We start from the raw sequence: 22464 nt of genomic DNA, 5'->3' as shown, positions 1-22464 counted from the left end.
GTGGGGCTTCCCAGGCGCCCTTCCTTCTCCTGCTCCTTCCACATTCAGCCCTTAGTAGCCCACACACAGAAGGAATTAACTCTGGGCTCAACTTCTTGAAAGAAACTGAAGGCTTTATTCCCGGATCTTGCCCTCCTCCCTTTGTTTGCAAAGTCTTCCTGATCTTTACACTCCCTGCAGATCCTTCTTCCTGACTGTCACCTCCCGGACTCTAAAAACACTCTGATTGCCAGGGTGGGTCAATGGTTAACCCTCCAGCGGCTTTATATAAGCCTGCTTAGCCGGCTACCTGCTACACGGTCGGTCCTGCAGTTCCCTGGATCTGGAGGGTGACCCGGCAGCCCACGTGGATCCACACCATGGCCACCTGCTGGCAGGGCCTGTGGGCCTATCGCTTGTACCTGATTGTATTCTTCCTACCCATTTTCCTGCTGCCTCTGCCCATCCTCATCCCGACTAAGGTAAGGACGTGGGGTCCTGGGCACAGAGAAGCTCCAAGGGAGCAGGGGAGGGGCCGTGTGGCCCTGGGGTCGGGCATCCTTAGGACCAGCATCACCCATTCATCCCTCCGAGCCTGACAGCCTAGGCTGTCACCACCTGGTCCTCCTGAGGCCTGAGGAGTAAGAGGTCAATGGGGGGGCTTTTGTTCGGCACCCAGTAGTAGGAGCCCAATGTGAATTGCTTAGGTGCACTTGGTATCTACTCCCTTGGGAGGCAGGAAACCTAGCGCCGTAAAGGAGGTGCAGGTGGAAGCAGGTGAGTTGACTGGGAGGGTATGAGCTGGGCTAGCTGCTTGAGAGGGAAGGAAGGGGATTAGAAGGAAGCTGGCCTCAGACAGTTTGTGCATTTAAGAGTACAAACAGAAAGAGGAGGCGCTCACCTGTGATCCCAAGAGCTAAGTCTCCTGCGGAGGAGGGGTGGGAATTGAAGGAGGAGATCCTGCCAGTGGGCAATACAGATGCACACCTTGAATGGAGGAGCAAATGCCACTGCTTCCTGCCCACCCCCATGCAAGCAGCAGGAGTCATAACTTCGGCTCTCATTTACTGGAGGCCCCCACTGCACACCCTGTACCATGTACCCAGGAACCCTCTCTCCCATCTTATGACGCAGGTCTGACTCCCATTTTACCGACGGGGAAAGTGAAGTTAAGTCACCCAAAATCCCAGGGCAGATCCTGTTTTCTGGAGGTCAGATAGTATACACTTTGGGGCTCCCCTTGTAAGTAAAAGAAGACAAGATCTTGAATCTAAAATTAACACGGGGTTTTGGGAAGGGTAGGTCCAGGAGGCGGCCTTGAAGTCCAAGCTTCACAGGAAACCTCCCTCTGGCAAGTGGCATAGTTAGGCAGTGGCAGAGCTGGGGGTGTGGTCTGGCTACAAAGCCTGTGCTGCATGCCTCCGGAAGGCTGAGACCTAATCCTGGCCCTGGCCTCACCCCACACCCGCCGCCCCACCCTCACTTGCTCATTGAGCCATTTGCTTCCTTTAGTCACAGACAGGGAAATCGAGGCAAGATTTTTGTTCGAGGTATCCCAGAAGGGTAAAGAACTAGGGAGGTAGTGGCACAGCTCCTGGTAGGTGGCAGGGCCTGGCTGACCTATGAGATGACCCTTATCCCAGGCCAAAGCCAGTGGCCTCTCTATGCTAGGGACCCATCAGATCAGTTTCCAGACAGGCTGAGCCAAGTGTGTTAATCCCGGAAGGAAGGACAGACAGGAACTGTGATGCCCATTTTACTCCCCAAGAAGGTACAGCCCAGAAAGATTTAGAAACTTGCCCTCGGTCACTCAGGAAAGCCTGAGTCAGGACGAGAAGCCAGGCCTCCTTGTGGGAGTGCGATGTGTCAGGAGCCCCTGTGTTCCCTGTGCTGTACCCCTCCCTGCCGCCTGCTTTCCACCTACAGATGTTGTCTCCCCTGTCCTGACTCAGATGAACTGTCCCGACTCAGATGAACTGTCCCAGGTTCCATCTGTGGAGACCAGCCCCTCCACTGGGGCCCTGGCTACCAGTCCCTCTCAAGGACTTTGCTCCTGTAATTATCCTCTCCTCTCCAGCATCATCAACTTTTCCCTCTTTGCCTCATCTCTCCCATCAGCATGCAAACAAGCTCTAATCCGTCTCACATGAAAAGACAAACAAACCCTCCGCCAGTCCCACAGTCCCTCCACAGATACCTGGTTTCTCTGCTCTCTCTCCCAAAAGAAGGCCTCAGAGACTGACTACACTACCCGTCTCTCCTTAGACAGACAGATCCAGTCTCCAAGACTCTACCTACCGAGAGGGCTCTTGTCAAGTTCCCATCAGCGTCCGTGTCACCAAACCCCTGTTCCATGCTCACCTCCCTCACCCCCTCGGCAGCGCTCGTCACAGCTGGTCACCTCCTCTTTGCTATGTTGTCTTCTTTTGGCTTCTCTTGGTTTTCCTTTGACCATTTTTCCCGGCTACTTCTCCCTATCCTCGCCCGCAGGTGATCTGTTGTCTCCTGCCTTAAAAAGCATCTCTATGCTGATGATTCCCCAATCTGAAACCCCAGCTCTAATTTCCAAACTTGTATTATCCAACTAACACTGGACACCTCCCCCCTGAACATTTCCCTTTTTTTTTTTTTTTTTTTTTTTTGCGGTACGCTGTTGTGGCCTCTCCCGTTGCGGAGCACAGGCTCCGGACGCGCAGGCTCAGTGGCCATGGCTCACAGGCCCAGCCGCTCCGCGGCATGTGGGATCCTCCCGGACCGGGGCACGAATCCGTGTCCCCTGCATCGGCAGGCAGACTCTCAACCACTGCGCCACCAGGGAAGCCCTGAACATTTCCTTTTATGCAGCATACACATTGGCATATCCAGATCACAACCCTGATTACTCATCTCAGCCGACTCTCCCTGCGATCTTACTCCTCAAGATATGGCTCAACCGTCCACCTCAGAGCCATTCCTGACGCCTTTCTTTCCTTCACTTCCACAAGCACCAGCAGGTCCTGTTGACCAGTGTTTTCGCCAAAAATACACTGAATGGAATCGCTTTCCACTACCTCCACTCTGGTCCTGGCCGCCATCGTTTCTCTCCCATCCCTACTCCTCCCCATACCATTCTCTTTTTTTTTAATTGAAGTAGAGTTGATTTACAATGTTGTGTTAATTTCTGCTGTATAACAAGGTGATTCAGTTGTACATATATGTACATTCTTTTTCATAATCTTTTCCATTATGGTTTATCACAGGATATTGAATATAGTTCCCTGTGCTCTACAGTAGGACCTTGTGGTTTATCCATTCTCTATATAATAGTTTGTATCTGCTAATCCCAAACTCCCAGCCCATCCCCCGCCCACCTCCACCTCCCCCTTGGCAACCACAAGTCTGTTCTCTACATCCCCAGACCATTCTTCACCCAAACTCCAGGATGATCTATTCCAAACATAAGATCACTACCCTGCTTAAAACCCCACGGAGGCTTCTTGTCAAACTTAAAATAAAATCCAAACCTCTCAGGGTAGCCACGAGTCGTTGGGGGCTCCTGCCCTGTATCCTGCCTCTTATTTGCTCTTCTCCAGCCTTTCTCTTCCTCAAATTGCTCATCTTCCTGCCTGGAATGTTCTTCTCCCAGAGGCTTCCCTCTCACTTCTTACATGTCAGCTGAAATCCGCCTCCTCAGAAAAGGCTTCTCTGAGCAGCACCGGTCATTTTTATTACAAAAACCTGTTATTTAAAGGGCTTTCGCTATCTGAAATGATGTATCCCTTTTTTTTTTTTTTTTTTTTTTTGCGGTAGGCGGGCCTCTCACTGTTGTGGCCTCTCCCATTGTGGAGCACAGGCTCCGGACACGCAGGCTCAGCGGCCATGGCTCACGGGTCCAGCCGCTCTGCGGCATGTGGCATCTTCCCGGACCGGGGCATGAACCCACGTCCCCCGCATCGGCAGGCAGACTCTCAACCACTGCGCCACCAGGGAAGCCCTGTATCCCTTTATTTTCTATTTATTTTCTGACCCCCCCCCCACATTAGAATGTAGGCTCCGTGAAGGCAGGGACTTTGTCTTTTTCCATGCAGAACCCCCAGTACCTGGCACATAGTAGGTGTTCAACAAATACTTGTCAAATGAGTGAATGTGGGCAAAGAGGGCCCCGTCGTGAATTCCTGCTGAGTCCCTGCTCTCTGCAGTGGATCCTGAGCTTACCTCCATGACCCTGGGCCATGAAGTGGAAAAAAGGAGGCCCAGACTAGGCTCAGGCCTGTGTCCTTATAATACTTGTTGACATTTCTTCGGTATTTTTGTGTGTGCTAGTCATTGTACCAAGCACTTCAAAACACTAACCCATTTATTTCTCGAAATAACCTCTGAGTTACTGTGAGGTTACTACTGTTGTCTCCATTTTACAGACATGTAAATTGAGGCCCAGAGTGATAAAGGAATTTGCCTCAAGTCCCAGCTAGAAAAAGGCAAAGTCTGAACTGGAATCTGGCCTTGGCTAAGGCTGTCTAAGGATACAAGGTAGTCCCCTGTTGTGAGTCACCACTTGAGCCATCTACCGTCATGTCCATCCAGCCGTCAGCCAATCCTTCCACTGTCGCTCAGTCTGGGATGTCTGTCGAGCTCTTGCTCTGTGCTGGGGGTTACCAAAAAGGAATACAGATGTTCTGTCCTCAACATGCTTTCAATCTAGAGGACCGCGTGTTCATGCCACACGGATTATAGCCAGAAGTCTGCAGGAGCTCAGAGGAAGGAGAAAATCCTTCCATCTGAGTTAAGGGAGAATCTGAGTTAGGTCTTGAAGGCTGAGCGAGATTTCAACAGTCAGAGGCATCAATAGAGGGCAGGCCAGGTGAAAGAAATGGCAGGAGCAAAGGCGTGGGGATTGGAAATAGCAAGGAGTGTTTGAGGAGTTAGCAACAGAATCCTAGAAATGCCCATCGCCCACTGCGGGGTCCCAGTGATTGGGAGCCAGTGAGGCCTGAGGTCTTCTCAGTGCTTCCCCAACCCCTGCAACCAGATACCCAAGAAGCACCATCGGTGTGCCAGAAACCTTACATCTATTCATTCACTCATCCGTTCATTCATTTATTAGGGAACAAGTGACAGGTACTGTTTAGGTGCAGGGGGTGGGAGGTAGGATTCAGGGGAACTTGCGATCCTGGGGGTGCAGGGGGTGTGGAGGGACACACAAAAAGCATATACTGTCCATGCAGTGAAAACCATACAGCAGGCTGTGACTATGGCCTGGGGAGGGGCTGCTCTAGATGCGGTGATCAGAGACGGCCTCCTGGGGTGCTGATATTTCCCTAGGGCCTGACTGGCAAGGAAGAGCTAGCCAAGCACAGCTCTGGGCCAGGAGCCATCTAGGCAGAACGCGTAGTGCAAAACCCAAGGCCAGGGGTGAGCTTGGCAAGGTGGAGGGATAAATGAGGCCGGCACGGCATGTGGACCTGAGTGAGCAGAAGATGACTGAGGTTAAGTTTAGAGAGGTAGAGAGAGGCCAGCCAATGTCAGCCCTATAACGTCCGGGGAAGGAGTGAGGATTTTATGCTGAGGGTCACGAGGGATAAATACTTACTCAGAGGTCAAAGAGCTAGTAAGTTAGAGTCGAAAATGCAAATACCTCCCAGGACCCAACAGAATCATCTGTGAAAACTATCTGCCCGTGGTACCATGTTTGCCAGAACAGAGCTTAGCTGAAATCCAGACTGTATTTACGTTAAGAAAAGAGGGCAGGATTTCTTACTCTGAATCCCTGCATGCCTAGGATATAAGAACAGTAGGTGTGTGCGTGCACACGCACTTTAAAATCTGTGTGACTAAAATACCCTTACTGCAAGCTATTCCTGAACCCCAAAGACAGACCAGGATTGTGGGCATGAAAACTGTGCAAGGAATTTGGACCTCGCTGCCGGGGCCTGCCTGAAAGGCCTCTATCTTCCCTGATAAACAATGCTTCCCTGAACCCTCTGCCCCTTGTCTGAATTCCGGGCCCCTGGAAAACACAACACAGAGTCTCAGGCATTGTGTAGATGCCTGACTTATTTCCATAGACTTCTTCTGTTCATGAGGGCCTTGGTGTTCCCACCAATGAAACAGGAAGGCGGGGTGTGTCTGGTCAACACCCCCAGGGCAGTGAGGTGTGGTCCTTAAGTGTGGCCACGATCAGCACTGGACTGCGTGAAGTCTGGTTTTCTGGCCTCTGAAGGTCCTGGGAGTAGGGACCAGCCTCCAAAGCCAGGGAGATCCCTGGAGAAGAGAGAGAAGGTTCCCCAGCTCGAACTTCACCCCCAGATGACCAAATCATGTCCACACTTCCAGCACCTGCTAGGTGAAGGTCAAGAATGGGAAAGCCAAGGAGACTCTTCAGCAGTACGGTTTCCTGAACGGAATCCAGCAGCAGGGCCCAGGGCAGTTGTAGGGCTCAGATGCACGGAGGAGTGCGGGAACGCTTCTCTCATCTTCAACTCCTGCCTGCCGGTTTGCTCTTTAGCGGACGCAGGCGGGCCTGGCCCTGGCCCTGGCCCTGGCCCTGGCCCAAACTGTGATGTCAGGACTCTCCCCCGCACTTTTGTTTTCTCAGACACTCAGACCCATTGTTTTTCTCAGACACTCAGACCCATTGTTTTTCCCTTTGGCCTCTTAAAGCAGAAGATGATGCAACAAACGCATTCACGATAAGGTGCGGAATTAAACAAAGATCACTCAAATGAGATCAAGCGAGGATAGGAAGGGAATCAGCCTCCATCCTTGCTTTCAGCAGAGCCTCAAAGGCAAGGGGTGGGGACGCTTTAGAGTGGAAAGAGGGAAGCCTTCAGGTGTGCCCTGACTGAAGGTTGTTGGCGGGGGGAAGCTGGAGGGGGGCTAACTAGAAGTGGGGTATCCTCTCTGATTGTTAGGAGAGCACATTTGGTTTTCACTGATTAGTCCTGAGTTGGAAGTGGAGGTAGCGAGCAAGTGGGGATCGAAAATTAAGGAGGCTGGCGGTCATGGAGCAAATCCTGCCCATTTGGGGTCAGTTGCTATGCAGGTGGTAGTTTGGCTACAGGGCTGGTTACCGCAGAGATTGTAGGACATATATTTGCGTATGGACTGGCCATTGTCGCCTTTTATGTGTAGTCTCTCAAGGTATTCGGCATTTGCATGGGCCTATTATTCCTGGAATGAATATCACACACACACACACACACACACACACACACACACACACACACACCCCACTCTGCACCTCCTTCCCCAAGTCCTGTCTCATGGCTCCTTTCCTTGGGGTCACTACGCACCTGAACACTCAGGAAAGGCACCTGGAGTTTTCCTCCTCCCACCCAACCCAGCAGCCATCACTCAAACCCTCTGTCTTCCATCTCCTAACATCTCTGGAGTCCGTCCTCTCTCTCCATCTCTACTGCCATGACTTCTCTGAGCCCCTGTCATCTCCCCACTGGACATCCCAGCAGGACCACCTGTCACCTCCCAGCTTCTGTGTCTGCCAATCCACCTGCCACAGTACCGCAGGTGTAAGCCCCCTATTTTCATCTTGAGGTGATTGATTTATTTAATTAGGTGATACATGCACATTACACAAAGTCCAACAGCACAAAAGGGTGAAACATTTCCTTCTGTGATGAATGTGGACAACAAACCACGATAGTAAAGAACGATATTTTTGACTTTGCCACCAGTAGGTATCAGAGATATTTTCAAATCGTATGAGAGCTGTTGCCAGTCCCTTGACATATTATGTTAACCATGACTTTGAAATTACAGTAGCCATTAGCCCGTGAAGAGCTTAGTAGTTAAGAGTCACATTATATCACTATCTTACCCATTTTTTCATATTTTAATAACTGTATTTTGATATAATTGGTGTCCCTTGTAATCCTGTGCATTTTATTCAATGCATTTTAAAACATTATTCTAAAAAGGAGTTGGAAGGCTTCATCAGGCTGCTAAGGGAATCCTGGTACCAGAAAAGGGTAAGAATCCCTGAATCAGAGATTTTCCTATGTGTGTACAAACACCTGTGGACACATTTTTAAAAAACACATATGGCGGCATCAGCGTAATCTTTTAATAGAAACACCAACCTGACAGTGTCACCCTCTCGGTTTACAATCCTTCAAGGGCCTCCTCCCGTTTTCACCTTTGTCTTCCAGATAAAGTCCTAGATTCCTCTCTTGGCAGGCAGGCGAGCATTACATCCCTTCCCCCACAAGAATGTATCTTGATCTTTTATGCCTCATTCCATTCCCTCTGTGCTTACTCTCTCATGCTAACACCTTTTGCCCACCCACAGAACTCCTATTCATCCCTCAGTACCCGCTCAGTGTGCCCTCTCTGGAAGCCTTCCTCAGTCCAGATGGAGGGAGGCTCAGAGAAGGGGCCCCATCTCTGGGACTCCATTCTCTGGTCTCTCCTTTGCAATGGTGCTGGCTGTCACCCAGGGCCTCGCCTCACTCCCCAGCAGCATCCCTACTTGCCAGGCGCAGAGGGGCAGTGGGAGTAGCCCACCCCAGGGCTAACCTTCAATCACCAGGACGAATAAGATGTGACACCTTTGAGAGTGTGGGCATTTTTGCTGCTGCCCAATGGCCACAGGCTGCTCTGTGCCCGTAACGGGTAAAGGCCGTGATGCCCACAGGTCCCCACCCTGCCCACACCCAGTGTCCAGAGTCTACCCTGGATTCCCTGGCACTACCATCTTCATTTGTATGTCATGTATCCACCCTGGTTCCCCAGCAGCCCGGGAGCAGGTTTCTGCGCCAAGGCCAACCCAGCGATCTGCTCACTGCCATCTACACTCCTCTACAGCTTAGACTTTCTCAGTCACACCCCTCGTCCTCCTAATAACCCAGCAAGGAGTGTGTTTCTCTTATTCCCATTTGTAGAAAAGGACCCTGCATAAAAGACAGTAATGTGTGTATAGTTAGAAATGCTCAATATTACTTATCAAAAAAAAAAAAAAAAACCCAAGCTGAGAGAGGTTAAATACCTTGCCCAGGGACATGCGGCAATAAAGCTGGGCCTGGGCGCTCAGGTTTCCTGACCTCTGACCTTTGTTTCCTATCACAAAAGAAGCAAGTTGCCAGCCTTGGGGTTTGGAAGCCATCTGAGGCTTTATCTCTTCTCTTCACTGTTGGCTTTGCCAGGCAGCCTGCCATGACTACAGACCAGCCCACACAGGGCACTCAGACTCCCCGAAGGCCGGGGCCAGGTCTGATTCATGTCTGTACCCTAGTGTCTGACATTCATTCACTCATTTATCCAGTGTCAGCTCCGTAGAGGTGCCAGGCACCCTGCTAATGTGAGCAGAAACAGACCCAGACCCTGCTCCCTAGAGAGTAAGGTCTGGCAACAAAGGTTGATATTCATCATGAGAAATTTGTGAAAGCAAATGTTTAACTACAGACCGTGATGAGTGCTATGCAGAAGAGGTACAGGGGCATAGGCTGTGAAAAATGGGGAATATACCCCTGAAACACACGGAGGCTTCCCTGAAAAAGGAACATTTGAGTTAAGATCTCAAGAATGAGTAGACATCAGGTGAGCAAAGTGGGGAGGGAAGACAAGAGAGGAGATTAGGTACAAATGCCCTGGGGCTACAGGGAAGATGGAGCATTTGAGAAACTGGAAGAGGGCCACTGTGGCTGGACCAGAGAGAGCAAGGAGGAGAGGCACAGACCAGCCCCCAAATTTTCCTAAGAGCAGTGGGAAAGCCTGCAGGGATTTGAGCTGCTTTTAGGTGTGTGTGTGTGTGTGTGTGTGTGTGTGTGTGTGTGTGTTGGGGGACAGGGTGTGGATTAAACAGGTTTGTGCCTCAAGATCACTCTGGCTACAGCAAGAAGAAGAGATTTCAGGGGCAAAAGAGGAAGCTAGGAGGTGAATGAGGAAGCTCTCGCAGAAATCTTGGTAACAGATGCAGGGGCTTGGACCAGGCTATTGGGCCAGAGCTGGAGAGAAGTAGAGGGGAGCATTGGTGGTGTTGAACCAGCAGGACTGGAGACCTGGAGCAGAGAGGTTATTTGTCCAGTGAAAGCCTGATGAGCCCTCAAGAGCAGGGACAGCCTGGGGGGAGAGAGGAATGGGGATCTGACCACGGTAGTCTCCTGGCACAGCAGGGCCAGGGGCCCAAGTGGGAAGGAAGGATTAATAGACCCAGGCCAGCAGCAGCAAAAGAGGGAGGGGCTAGAGACAGGGAGGTGAAAGAAAGTTGACCCCTGTCCTCCAGAGCCCAGGCTGAGAAAGCAGTACATTCTACAGCCAAGGAGCAGCTGGGGAACAGCTAGCCTGCTGGACCGCAGAAGGAGGACGTACTGACAGAGGTAGAAAGAAGAGCGTTAGCCGCCAAGAGAAAATTCTTCCCTGCTGGTATCTGAGCTCCAGGAGGGGCTGCCTCAGACAGGGTGCAGGCTGTGCCCTCTGCCGATGGCATATGGAGACGTGCAATGTAGCATGACTGGGGAGTAAGCCAGTTGGGGCCCATGCCATAGGCCACCAGCTGAGCTTGGCCAGCCCAAGATGCGTTGAGCTGGGCAACAAGGCAGAGAGTATAAGGCGGCCCTGGAGCCCAGGTCTGATTCCCGACTTCCCACTTCTAACACTGGGGATACAGATCGTGGAATCAGACACATTGCGGGGCCAAGGAGAAAGGATCCCCCAGGTTCTGTTCCCGTTTCTGAGCCATGAATGCCACTGGCTGTCTGGTGAAGACTGTGGGCCCTTCTCAGAATATTGCTTTGAAATGTACGAAATAAAATGTATAGGATGACAAAGGAAACCAACCATTTTGAAATACAGTTATAAAACTATGAAAAAATTAATTGCAATTCAGAAATACAGATGCTTCCTTATTAAAGCATTAAATAAGATCTAGTGTTGGTATAATAACTACCATAATTTCAAAAGAGTGATGGATGTAAACAATATTTTGAGATATCTTTTGAGTCCATTGCAACCACTAATCTGTGCAGGTACCTAACAGCTGACAGCCACAATCAAGTATCTGTGACAAAATCGCCCATAGCAACGTTAACAGCTATGTGGTTTTGGGAGTTCCCTGGTGGTCCTGTGATTAGGACTCGGCGCGCTTTGTGGGCCCGGGTTCGATTCCTGCTCGGGGAACTAAGATCCCTCAAGCTGCACGGTGAGGTACCCCCCCCACCCCGCCCACCCCCACAAAACAGCAGCTCTATGGTTTTGTTGCCTCTGTTCATAACCTTAGTTAGATGTTAGCTAAAAGATGAAATTGTTTTCCCATCCAACTTCATGAATCCTTGGCATTCCACGCCCCATTTAAGAGCCCCATGAACCAGGAAAAGCAGGTCAGCGAGTTACGGACCAGCTAACTCTACAGTTGGACCGACTACCCAGGAGGGTGGGATGGGGACACGGGGCCAGAGCCACCAGGGCCAGAGTAAGCTTCTGAATGGAACTTTGAAAGTGGTTTTGGGTTTTGATCCAGAGACAGACGGACAGACACGGAGAGGGACACCAGGAAGTTGTGAAGGAGTAGAGGAGCCATAGATTCAACACACTGATGCTCACAGCTCTCTTTGGAGGGCGCAGATGGGGACCCAGAAGTGAAGGAACTTGCCCAGAGCCGGGCAACAGGAAGTGGCAGGCCCCAGCGAAGACAGTTCCATTTGGATCCAGAGTCCTAACTCACTCCCGTACACCCTGCTGGTCACAGCGCACCTGAGGCTGGGGGACACCCTCCAGTAGCAAGGGAGAAAGCTCAGGGGAGAAGCAAAAAGCTGGCGCTCAAGAACCAGATGGCCTGGATTCTTCACTGATCTGTGTGACTTTGAGAAATTTACTTAATTTATTTGCACCTTTGTTTCTTCATCTGTGAAATGGGAACAATAGTCATTACCTCACAGAGCAACTAAATGTCATTAAAAACCACCTGAAGTGCATAGAGCACCATGCCTGGCATGGAGTAGTCCTTGACGATGCTTCTGCTGTCGTTATTAGCAGAGCTTTCTTCTTGAATCAGCAAAGGCATCCGGCCCAGCCCCCACCCCTTGTCTCTGGCCAGAGAATTCTGGGGGGTGAGGGCATGGGGGGCACACCAGGGTTCAGAGGGCTGGCTTGCCCTTAGCCCCACGGGAAGATGGGTAACAGGCTGTGCACACTGCAGGTGAGAAAATGGTTGAAAGAACAGCAGCTTCAGCAGAATCTACTGCCTGCTGGGGGAGGAGGAGGGGTGGGTCTCTGCTCAAGGATCAAGGTGGCCCCACCCTTTGTGCCAATGAGTTCATGTCCAGGGTGAGAAAGGTGGTGGAAGTTTCATGGAAAGAAAGTGAGCCTGGCATCAGACGGACTTGGCTGGGCAGGCTGGGTGCCACCCCACCCCCCAGGATGCCACTGATGTAGACTAGTCGGGGAGTGCTCTTAGAATTATGCAATCCTGCACACCTTGCCTGGGTTCCAACCTGGCTCTGCCACTCCCTAGTTCTGTGACCTTGAGCAAGCCGCATACCTTCTGGAGGTCATCTATAACATAAGACCACCGCACACACTCACGGCTGTAACTACAAACATGAAAACACCCAGCTCCTAAGAGTTCCTCAGTAAACAGCAGCTTCCTCTCCCCAAGACCTTCCTTCAAGCTTCAGGGTACTAAAGGCGTGAGGTATAAGGGGTGAGCCCAGCCTATACCAGGTGGAGAAAGCAAAAGGGGTAGGGCAGTTGAGACAGGTAAGAGAGGAGGAGTCCCCAGCCCATAGTCCCAGCAGGCAGCCTCTTCCTTTGGCAAACAAAGAGTGGGCAGGTGTCCCGAGGAGGGTTGGATGCCAGGCACCCCCTTCCCTGGAGGCTTCCTTCTGGCTAATGATTCCCCCGTCCTCCCTCCCCAGGCCTGCGGAGAGGCTCTGTCAAGGAGGGTGGGCCCCTGACACCTGGGGTTGTCTGACTTCATTCCTGCTCCAGGTCCCCTCCCAGGCCTGAGGTCAGGACTTTCTAGCTTTGGGAGCCTCATGAGGGAAAGGGGGGCCTCTGGTACCCCAAGACTCACAAGACCATGACTCAGGGTTTACTCCACAATTCCCCGCACAAGGCGGGGATAGGGGAGTTATGTGAAAGAGTGGTCATGCCAGGATTACTAGGAAGGAGACCCCACTATTCCTAAAACTTTTCAGTGGTTTATTCATTCAGAAAAGATTTGCTCTGAAGCCTCCTGGGTCCTGAGCTCCAAGGATCCTGATACAAAACTGACTCTGTCTTCATGGAACTCAGCTCCTAGCAGAAGGAACAAATACTACTTAAATCGTCATACAAATAAATATACTCTTACAGGCTCTTGATGAAGCAGGGAAGGCCAGGGTGCCAGGCAGGGATCCGCATTTCCCAGGCCCCAGTTTCATCTAGATGAGCCCCCGTCTCATGTAAGGATCCTCACCTGAGCCCCCTGCAGTCCCCAGGGGACTGGATTATAATCCAGTGGCTGGATTATAATGTCTAGGCTCCCCAGGGTTAAAGACAAGGTGGTGAGTGTTTTGCTTTGTTTTCTATTTCTATTTTTAAATGGGACCTGGGGCTCAGGAATCCAGGACTGTGAGTTTCACAGGCTCTCCCCACACTGTTACAAACGGCCTGTTTTCTCTGGGGACAGGAGGTGACATGACTCTGGGACACAGGCCTGCCCCCTCCAACAGCTTTGCCGTTCCCCTCCCGCCTGCAGGAAGCCTACTGTGCTTACACCATCATCCTCATGGCGTTCCTCTGGTGCACCGAGGCTCTGCCCCTGGCTATCACCGCCTTCCTCCCCACCGTCATGTTCCCCATGATGGGCATCATGGGTGCCTCCATGGTAAGCCTCCCCACCCACAGGAGGACGTGCTCCCAGGGGTGGAGGGGGGTCTGCCCTAGGACGCTGATGACGGAGGAAGCCTCACCACAGACAGGGCACATGGAAGAGGGGTCCCTGCCTCTGCTTGGCAGGTTGGGGAGCACTGAGGGAGGAGTCAACTAGAAGACAGGGGGGAAGGCATTCTAGAAATGCCAGGTGCGTGGTTGGTGTCAAGAGTTAATTCAAAGTGGGAGCAACTAGGCCTAGATGAGGGAAGGAAAAGGGGGCCTTGATAGCCAGCTAGAGAGTTTGTATCCTTCTAGTTCAGTGGCTCTGAAACTTGAGCAGATGCACCAGGATCACCTGCAGAACTATTTAAACACATTGCTGGCTCTACCCCAGAGTTTCTGACTCAGGAGATCTGGAGCAGGGTCTAAGCATTTCATTTCTAGCAAGTTCCAGGTTGTTGATGATGCTGGCCCAGGGACCACACTGAGAACTGCTGTGTTAGTTTCTAGAAAGAGCATTAAATGCTTTCTCTCTCAGTCAATGGCTTGCAACAGGAGTGGATTCAGGTTAGATGATGTCTCAGTCATTCCTGAGGGGAGAAAGAATGACTTTGGCAGGAAGACAGGAAACTGGTTAACATTCAATGGCAGATGATCCAAAGACCATTTCCATTTGGGTCCAAGAGCCCAGGGGACCAACCTCCGTGTGCGGGAATATCAGTGTCGGCACCCTGTACGCCCAGAGGCACGGGGGGACCCCTTCCTCCTTCTCCACTGTCCCCGCCTGCCAGGTCAGCACTGAGTACCTTAAGGACAGCAACATGCTATTCATCGGGGGGATGCTAGTGGCCCTGGCCGTGGAACACTGGAACCTGCACAAGCGCATCGCCCTCCGCGTGCTTCTCACCATCGGGGTGCGGCCCTCCCTGTGAGTTCCCACGGACCAAGTCTGGAGGACCTGGGGTGGCGGTGTGCCCTTGAAGGGATGCTGGAGCACCCGTGTGTGTGTCTGTCCGTCGCTAGGCTGATCCTGGGTTTCATGGTGGTCACGGCCTTCCTGTCCATGTGGATCAGCAACACAGCCACCACTGCCATGATGGTGCCCATCGCCCGTGCCGTCCTGGATCAGCTGCACGGGACGCCCACGGGCACGGACGCTGAGGAGGGCAGGAACAACCCCGCCTTTGAGCTCCAGGAACCGAGTCCCCAGAAGGAAGAGACCAAGCTTGAGGAGAAAGGTGACGCCAGGCCCTGCCCCGAACCCTCAGTCCTTGAGGAGGGTCTGAGGCGATGCCCATGAGAGGAGTAGTCATCCTGGCACGTTGAGGGAGAGAAGAGGGAAGCAAGAAGTTCGGTGACCCACGTGTCCTTGGTTTGCCTGGGATTTTCCTGGTTTTGAAATGAAAAGTCCCACGGGCAGGGAATTCCCTCAGTCCTGGGCAAACCGAGATGCTAGGTCACCCTGGCAAGCCGAGAGCGGAAGCCTGGGTGGGCTGTCACGGGTCCAGGCTCCACTCTTCCTGTGTGGTTTGGACAGTCTTCTTCCCTTCTCTGTGCCTCAGTTTCCCTCTCTCAGAAGAGGGGTTGGGCCAGGTGGTGTCTGGGGGGATCACTCCGGCCTGAGACTCCAGGGAGTGCTGGCCCTTGCAGACCTGGAAGCAGCCTCTGCCCTCCCCCCAGCCTGGGTCTAGGCTGCTCAGTGACAAGGTGCCCCAGAGACCCTGGAGCTCCCACCAGGCTCCCCAGAACTGGCCCTGCGCCCATCCCCAACCTGCGTTCTCCCTTGTTCCCAGACAACAAGCAGGATGGCCCTGCGCCCCCTGTTCCTTCGGAGTCCAGGGCACAGCGGAACGAGGAGCAGCTCCGCTTCACCCAGGGCATGAGCCTGTGTGTGTGCTACTCGGCCAGCATCGGGGGCATCGCCACCCTGACTGGCACCACAACAAACCTGGTACTGCAAGGCCAGGTCAACTCGTGAGTGACTGAGTGGGAGGGGGTCTGCATTCTGACTGGGGGGCAAGTGGAGCAGGCTGGTCGCCGGGCAACGTCACACAGCAGCCTGAATCCCTCTTCAGGATCTTTCCCCAAAATGGCAACGTGGTGAACTTCGCCTCCTGGTTTTTCTTTGCCTTCCCCACCATGGTCATCTTGCTGCTGCTTTCCTGGGTGTGGCTGCAGTTCCTCTTCTTAGGCTTCAAGTAAGTGGTGGAGTGGGTAAGAGCTGTCCAGGTGCCTGCCCTTACCCTCTAGGAGCTTCCAGTTTGGTACCCAGGTAGCCCTGCGGAAAAGGGCATAATCACCATCCCGGTGAGAAGGCCTCTCCCTCCCAAGGCCCTTCTGTGCACTTGCCCCCCCCCATTTGAGGGAATTACTGTTTGGAGAGTATTAGCCCATCTATCAGATGAGCAAACTGAGGTTCAAGACAAGGTACACAACGAGATGTGTCAGTGCTGGGATTGAAAACCAGATCTCCTGATGCCCAGGCCAGGTCCCATTCCATAACAATCCCCAATCCTTTGGCAGGTGCTTAAGAAGCACACGCTGTGAGCATCGTCAGTTACAAAAGTCCTTGTTGCGCTCCTACTGTGTGCCTGGCCCTCTGCTAGGCACTGAGAACGCTAGAAGCATTAGACAGTCCCTGTCCTCGGAGCTCACCATCTAATGGGTGATGATAAGGTAGGAGCAGTGACAGAGGAAAGCCCAGGTGCTGTGGGAGGACAGCCCAGGATAGTGAAGATTCTAGAAGTCCCCTGGCAGAGATGATGCCTGAACTGAATCTTGTAGAGTTAGAAGTCAGCCAGGTAGAGAATGAGGTAAAGTCATTCCAGCAGCAGGAAGAGCTTGTGTACAAAGGTACAGAGGCAAGAAAGAGCATGCTGGGTTTGGGGGAACTCTAGTTCTGTGTGACTGAAACACAAAGAGGAAAAAAGAGTATCAGCATATGAAGCTGGAGAAGTAGGCAGGGGAAGATTACGGGGAATCTCCTGTGCCACATAAAGAGTATGGACCTTCCTCTTGAGGCCAAGAGTAGTAAAGAGGTTCTATTCCTACTTCCAGCCCTTGATTACTAGTAGTCACTAGAGCTCTGAGTTGAAAATCATGTGAGACCCTGCTGGAGCTCAGCTGGAATCAAATCTGGGATTGATTAGTGATGTCTGCTATAGTACAGGCTAAGAGTGGTGGTATGACTGTTATTGTGGGTATAAGTTGTTATTTGTCCATCCTGCCCAGGCAGTGGGGAGCCATTGAGAGTTTTTAAGCATTGTTGCTGTCAAATTGCTTGGGCAGGTGCAAGGAAGCTGGATTGAGGTTGGGGATGGTACAAAGCAAAGTGTTAGTCAAAGAGACCGGCACAGTGCTAAGCAACATCAAGGATTCAAAGATGTGTGAAGCATGGTTTTTCCCTTGAGGAACTCACAAGTCCAGCAGGGGAGTTGAGATTTGCCCAAGTGAAAAGTGAAAAGTCAAAGTGAGTTAAGCACATGGAAGTGGGCTGCAGACTCCTGTGCCTCAGAGGACAGTGTGGGTGGGGCCCAGGCTGGCAGAGGATGCCCAGAAGCAGTAAGAGAGGGAAGGGAGGATTTCCGGAAAGGCTATTGGAGGTGGGGAGTGATGAGTCAGGGCTAGAAGGAGACCTGGGGTCTAGGCCTCTAGGGCCTCCTCACTCTGGGCAAGGGAGGGCTCAGCACAAGAGAATTCCTGGAAGGACAGAGGGGTCAATGGGGCACATGGAGCAGGGACAAGCACAGGGAAACCCAATCTCCCATCCTCAGCCTCCCCTCTGCTAAATAAGAGCCATGACACCCCAGAGTCTTCTGCTCTTCTTCCAGAACCTTGGGAACCTTTACAACTCATGGGAGTTCCCTGGCAGTCCAGTGGTTGGGACTCAGCACTTTCACTGCTGTGGCCCTTGGTTCACTCCCTGGCCTGGGAACTAAGATCCCGCAAGCCGCGTGGCACCGGCCAAAACAACAACAACAACAAAACCACAGGCACTCACAGCCCCTTGCTCCCCTGCCTGGTGTGGTGCCCTTACAAGCTGTCCCCACCCCTACCTGCAGCTTCCGGAAGAACTGTGGCTTGGGGGACCAGATGAGGAAACAAGAGCGAGCAGCCTTCGAAGTCATCCGGAGAGAGCACAAGCGGCTGGGCCCCATGACCTTTGCAGAAAAGGCTGTCACCATCCTCTTTGTCTTATTGGTGGTGCTCTGGTTCACTCGGGAGCCAGGCTTTTTCACCGGCTGGGGTAACCTGGCTTTTTCCGATGAGAATGGGAATAGGTGAGCACTGCGGGGAGGAGAAATACTTCCAAGAGGAGGGAAGGGAGCAGGGCCCCCAACGCAGAACAGGAAGTAACGCTGGGTTGAGGTGGGGGGAACTTGCCAGGAGGGGTTGGCACATCTGTGGGAGGGGCTCCTCGCCAGCCCCCCTCCATCCTGTGACCCTGAGCAGCCCTAAGCCGCTAAGCCTGCCCTCCCTGCCCCGCCCGCAGCATGCCATCCGACGGGACAGTAGCCATCTTAATCGGTGTAATTTTGTTCATCGTGCCCTCCAAGATCCCAGGGCTGACTCAGGAACCAGGTAAGCACCTGGTCTGGGGCAGAGAAGGGCCTCTGGGCAGACCCCGCCTTCTGGCATGTGACGTCCCTTCGACCACACTCGGCAGGAGTAGACCAAGCCCAGAGAAGCTGGGGCGATTTGCCAAGGGCACAGGGACTCAGGGACAAAGTCGTGATGTTGCGGAACTGAGGGTCCCTCTCTTCCATGCGTTAAGCTCTGATAGGGACCCACCCGTACAGAGCGGGGAAGGGAAGGGGAGGAAAGCCTGCTGGCTCTTGGTGACCCATCCTCTTCTGCTTGGGGAGTAGGAAAACCAGAGAAGCTGAAGGCCCCTCCTGCCCTCCTCAACTGGAAAATAGTTAAAGAGAAGATGCCTTGGAATATCGTGCTCCTTCTGGGCGGTGGCTTTGCCCTGGCCAAGGGCAGTGAGGTGACAGACCCCACTCCCTCCCCAACCCACTTGAGGGAGACCCTGTGACAGGGACAGAGGGGCCCTGCTTCTCTCCCACACAGGGGAGCCCTGACCCCCCACTTAGGAGCCCCCTGGTGGGCAGAGCCTTTGCAGCAGCTGGAGAAACAGGTTAGAGCCCTAAGAGAGGGGGAGGAAACACAAGCCATAGGGACCTCTCCCTAGTGGGGGCTTCTCTGGTGAGCAGGGACTGTACTCGGCGATCACCCAGTCCATCCCCTCACCGCCTGCCAGACAGAGAATGCCAAAGCTTTAGCACCAGGGAGTAGTTGGCTGGCATTGGGTTGACACAGTTTGCTAGCTGAGGCCACCAGGGGGCACCATGCTCATACCCAGCCAGGCTCTGGGGACCGGGTCGTCATTCCCCATAGCCTCCATCCCAGACAGAAATCCCTGAACCTGCACCCCCAGGCCTCGGTGTTCTGGCTAAGCTCATTCACTGCACGGACAGGAGCTATCCTGGGTCAGGGATTGGTTAGTTCCTCCAACAAGCGCTCACTGACTGTGCCAAGCGCTGTGCTGGGTGCTGGGTGCTAAGCGGGCAACATCGTATATAATAAAGTCCCAGCTCCCTGGGGCTCACAGTCTGGCATTATAGGTGTGGGCAAGGCAAGACCTTGGAGCTCTTGTGACCCTGTGAACTGTCCGCGTCCCCCTGTTGGCCTCTTCCCAGCCTCTACCAGGGCCCTTCCCCTTCTCCCTCCTTGCTGGGAGCAAGGTCGCCCCCTGTCCCAACCTGCTAGGCTGGAGGGGGCAGGCAAAGGGCTAAGGTTGGCCAGGAACCTCCTGAAGAGAGGTCAGGAGAGCAGGAGTAAATGGGGTCAAAGGTCTTTACTCTCCCCAAGCCCCAGGTTTCCCAAGAAAGCCCCTTCGCTTCCCATCTGACCCTTCTGCCCACACCCAACTGTCCTTCAGGAGCAGTAGAGGGGGCCCCCAGGTTTCAGCTGGGTCTCATCTTCCCTCCCAAGCTGCCCTTTTCTCTGAAGGTTCTAGAGAGGCGCAGGCAAGAGCAGGACCCTCCCAGAGCCTCAGCAGGGGACTCTGGGGCCCCAGGCAGCCCAGGCTCCCACACATCACCCTCCTCTGCCTACAGGAATCGGGCCTGTCGAAGTGGCTGGGGGACAAGCTGACCCCGCTGGAGAGTGTGCCGCCTCCCGCCATTGCCTTAATCCTCTGCCTCCTGATCGCCACCTTCACTGAGTGCACCAGCAACGTGGCCACCACCACAATCTTCCTGCCCATCTTGGCTTCCATGGTGAGCTGGCCCTGCAGACACCTCCTCCAGGCAGCCCTTCTGCCCACACTGCCTGCAGAAGTGCGGGGCCCTGCCTGAAGGTCAGAATGACCTGTCTGCACCTCCTCTCATTTCTGGGAAAAGACCCCTGAGCTTCCACCCTTCCCCAGGCTCTTCAGTAACTTTGGGCCCCAAGGCCCTCTGCCCCCTGACTCACTCCATCCCTGATGATATCACCCCTGGAGTATCCTGATGGGGATCACTGGCGGCCTCGCCCACCTCCCTGGGCCAGCTCCTGTTCTTGTCATTCCTGAGGTGACGGCATGAAATTGCTCCCCGGAGCATCCCCAGCCCCTTCTCCAGGCGCGTTCCCACAGCCTTTGATGATGACACCCACAAGCCCCTTTGAGATCCGTTTTATGGGTCCCTCCCCTTCCCACGCCCCACAGGGCAGGGCTGCACACTTATCCCCTCCAGAGAAGTCAAGGGGCCCTTTCCAGGTCACCAGGTACCTTCTGGCAGAAGTGGTGGGTTCATGGCCAGAGTGTATATTGGGGTGGGGATGGAGGTTGTCCCTCAGAGAGGGGAGCAGGAGAATGGGGACCACGCCTTCCCCTCTGGGACGGAGACTGCGACCAGCTCTGCCCCACTGTCTCCCCCTCCAGTCTCAGGCCATCTGCATCCACCCTCTCTACGTCATGCTCCCCTGCACGCTTTCCAGCTCCCTGGCCTTCATGTTGCCTGTGGCCACCCCACCCAACGCCATCGCCTTCTCATTCGGGGGCCTCAAAGTGACAGACATGGTGAGTGGCAGGGGTCTCCAACGCCTCAGCACTCCCTGCTCTGTCTTTCCATCTTGGTGGACCACAAAGTAGCTTAAAGCCACTGAGATTCTCAGAGTTTAGAGTGGACCCTGTTGGGGTGGGTGGCAGCAGGGGAGGCTGGAACGTGATCCCCAGTTGGAGTATCTTCAGGCCCTGCCAGCCCTAGGCCACTGAGAGGAAGAGGAGGGGTGAGGAACTTAGGGAAGGCACCGAGATGCCAGGCACCCGGACCCAGGGATATGGACTCAGAGAGAATGACTCAGGGCTCTGGAAGCGCCCCTTTCCCCTGTGAGCACTGGGATTAAAGCTGGTGGTAGGGGCATCACCTAGTGTTGCAGGTTAGACCCAAGGGAGGACTTCCCAGGGAGAGGTTTGCTAGTGAGGGAGCTCCTGAGCACCTATGAACACCTAAGGGATGGGTACTGGCCCAGCTCAACACCCACTCATCCAGACTGGCTCTCCTCACCCCAGGCCCGCGCAGGATTCATGCTCAACATCATCGGGGTCCTGGTCATCACGCTGGCCATCAACACCTGGAGCATCCCCATGTTCGACCTGCACAGATTCCCCTCCTGGGCCCAGTCCAACACCACAGGCTTCTGTGGGGTCAGCCAGGCAAACGTCACAACACCCAGCCCCTAGACCACGGTATAATCTGGCCCAAGCCAGGAAGACCCACCTCGTTCCTATTCCTCTGAGCTGGGAGGGGAAACCCAGGCCCCAAGGCAAACATTGAGGGAAAGGCACATGTATACCTAACCTCATGTGTGTCTTCGAGGGAGATGTATGTGAGCTCAGTCCTACGTGTCTGAGGAAAGTGTGTGTATGTGTATGTACGTGTGTGTGTGTGTGTGTGTGTGTGTGTGTGTGTGTGTGTGTAAAGATGGTGTGTCATGTGAGGATATTCTGCAAGGGGGCTTTGCGTGTGTGATGATCCTAGGTGGTGTGTGCTTGACAACGTACACTTGCGAGGTCACAGACACGACAGCGTGCTCTGTCTGGCACTCCAGGTCTTTGTCTCCCCAGCTTGGTGGGTGACCAGGCCCTTTTGTCCTCTATTTATTGAAACTCAGGGTTGGAGCTGCCTGGGCAGCAAAGCCTACCAGCAGTTGCCATGGCTACAGTCTCTGGGACCGGCCCAACATACTGAGTTCCCCCCAGCCTCTCAGGTCTGGGGGGAGGTTCAAATATCAGCCCCATTAAAGTCTTTCAGTAGAATCTGTGGTGGTTTTTCGCGGCACTTTCCAGGGCTTCTCCCCAACGTGGTTCAGACCCCAGGTTGGGAAATACACTGGGAGGGGACCTGGCATCTGTCCTGTATGGCGGCCCCCTTGGCACCCCTCCCACCCAAGGGAGAAGGTAATGGCCAGGGAGCTCTGCCAAGGCCTGTCGGAGTGGACGCAGCCACCCAGGAAAGCAGCCCTGACACCACCCGGCCCGGCTAATTGGGAGCTTCCACTCCCTGCATGTCTTTGAGAAAACCAGCCTCACCATTCCCAGAGCCCTCCCTGGGCACTTACGTAAAACCCTCTGCCCCTGCCAACTCCTCACAGACCCCTCCACAGCTGGAAAAACCAGTCCCACCAGACCAGGGGAGGCAGGCTGACCCACGC

At 53.6% G+C, this 22464-nt stretch overlaps 1 protein-coding gene across 1 annotated transcript; it reads left to right on the top strand.

Moving 5' to 3' along the window:
- Positions 1–359: 359 nt before the first annotated feature.
- On the top strand, positions 360–21493 carry SLC13A2 (solute carrier family 13 member 2; the record flags this gene model as incomplete). The annotated part of the gene is made up of 12 exons (XM_082678862.1): positions 360–461; positions 13649–13777; positions 14556–14692; positions 14788–15002; positions 15558–15738; positions 15840–15962; positions 17826–18044; positions 18257–18345; positions 18633–18754; positions 19887–20048; positions 20693–20830; positions 21323–21493. The coding sequence occupies 12 exons, from the start codon at positions 360–362 to the stop codon at positions 21491–21493; spliced, it is 1788 nt and encodes a 595-aa protein (XP_082534988.1).
- Positions 21494–22464: the final 971 nt, after the last annotated feature.

The sequence above is a fragment of the Grampus griseus genome (assembly GCF_964374135.1).
Source record: "Grampus griseus genome assembly, chromosome: 20".
Classification (NCBI taxonomy): Eukaryota; Metazoa; Chordata; class Mammalia; order Artiodactyla; family Delphinidae; genus Grampus; species Grampus griseus.
The sequence above is the reverse complement of the archived record's forward strand: the minus strand, read 5'-3'. Positions and strand labels throughout refer to the sequence as shown.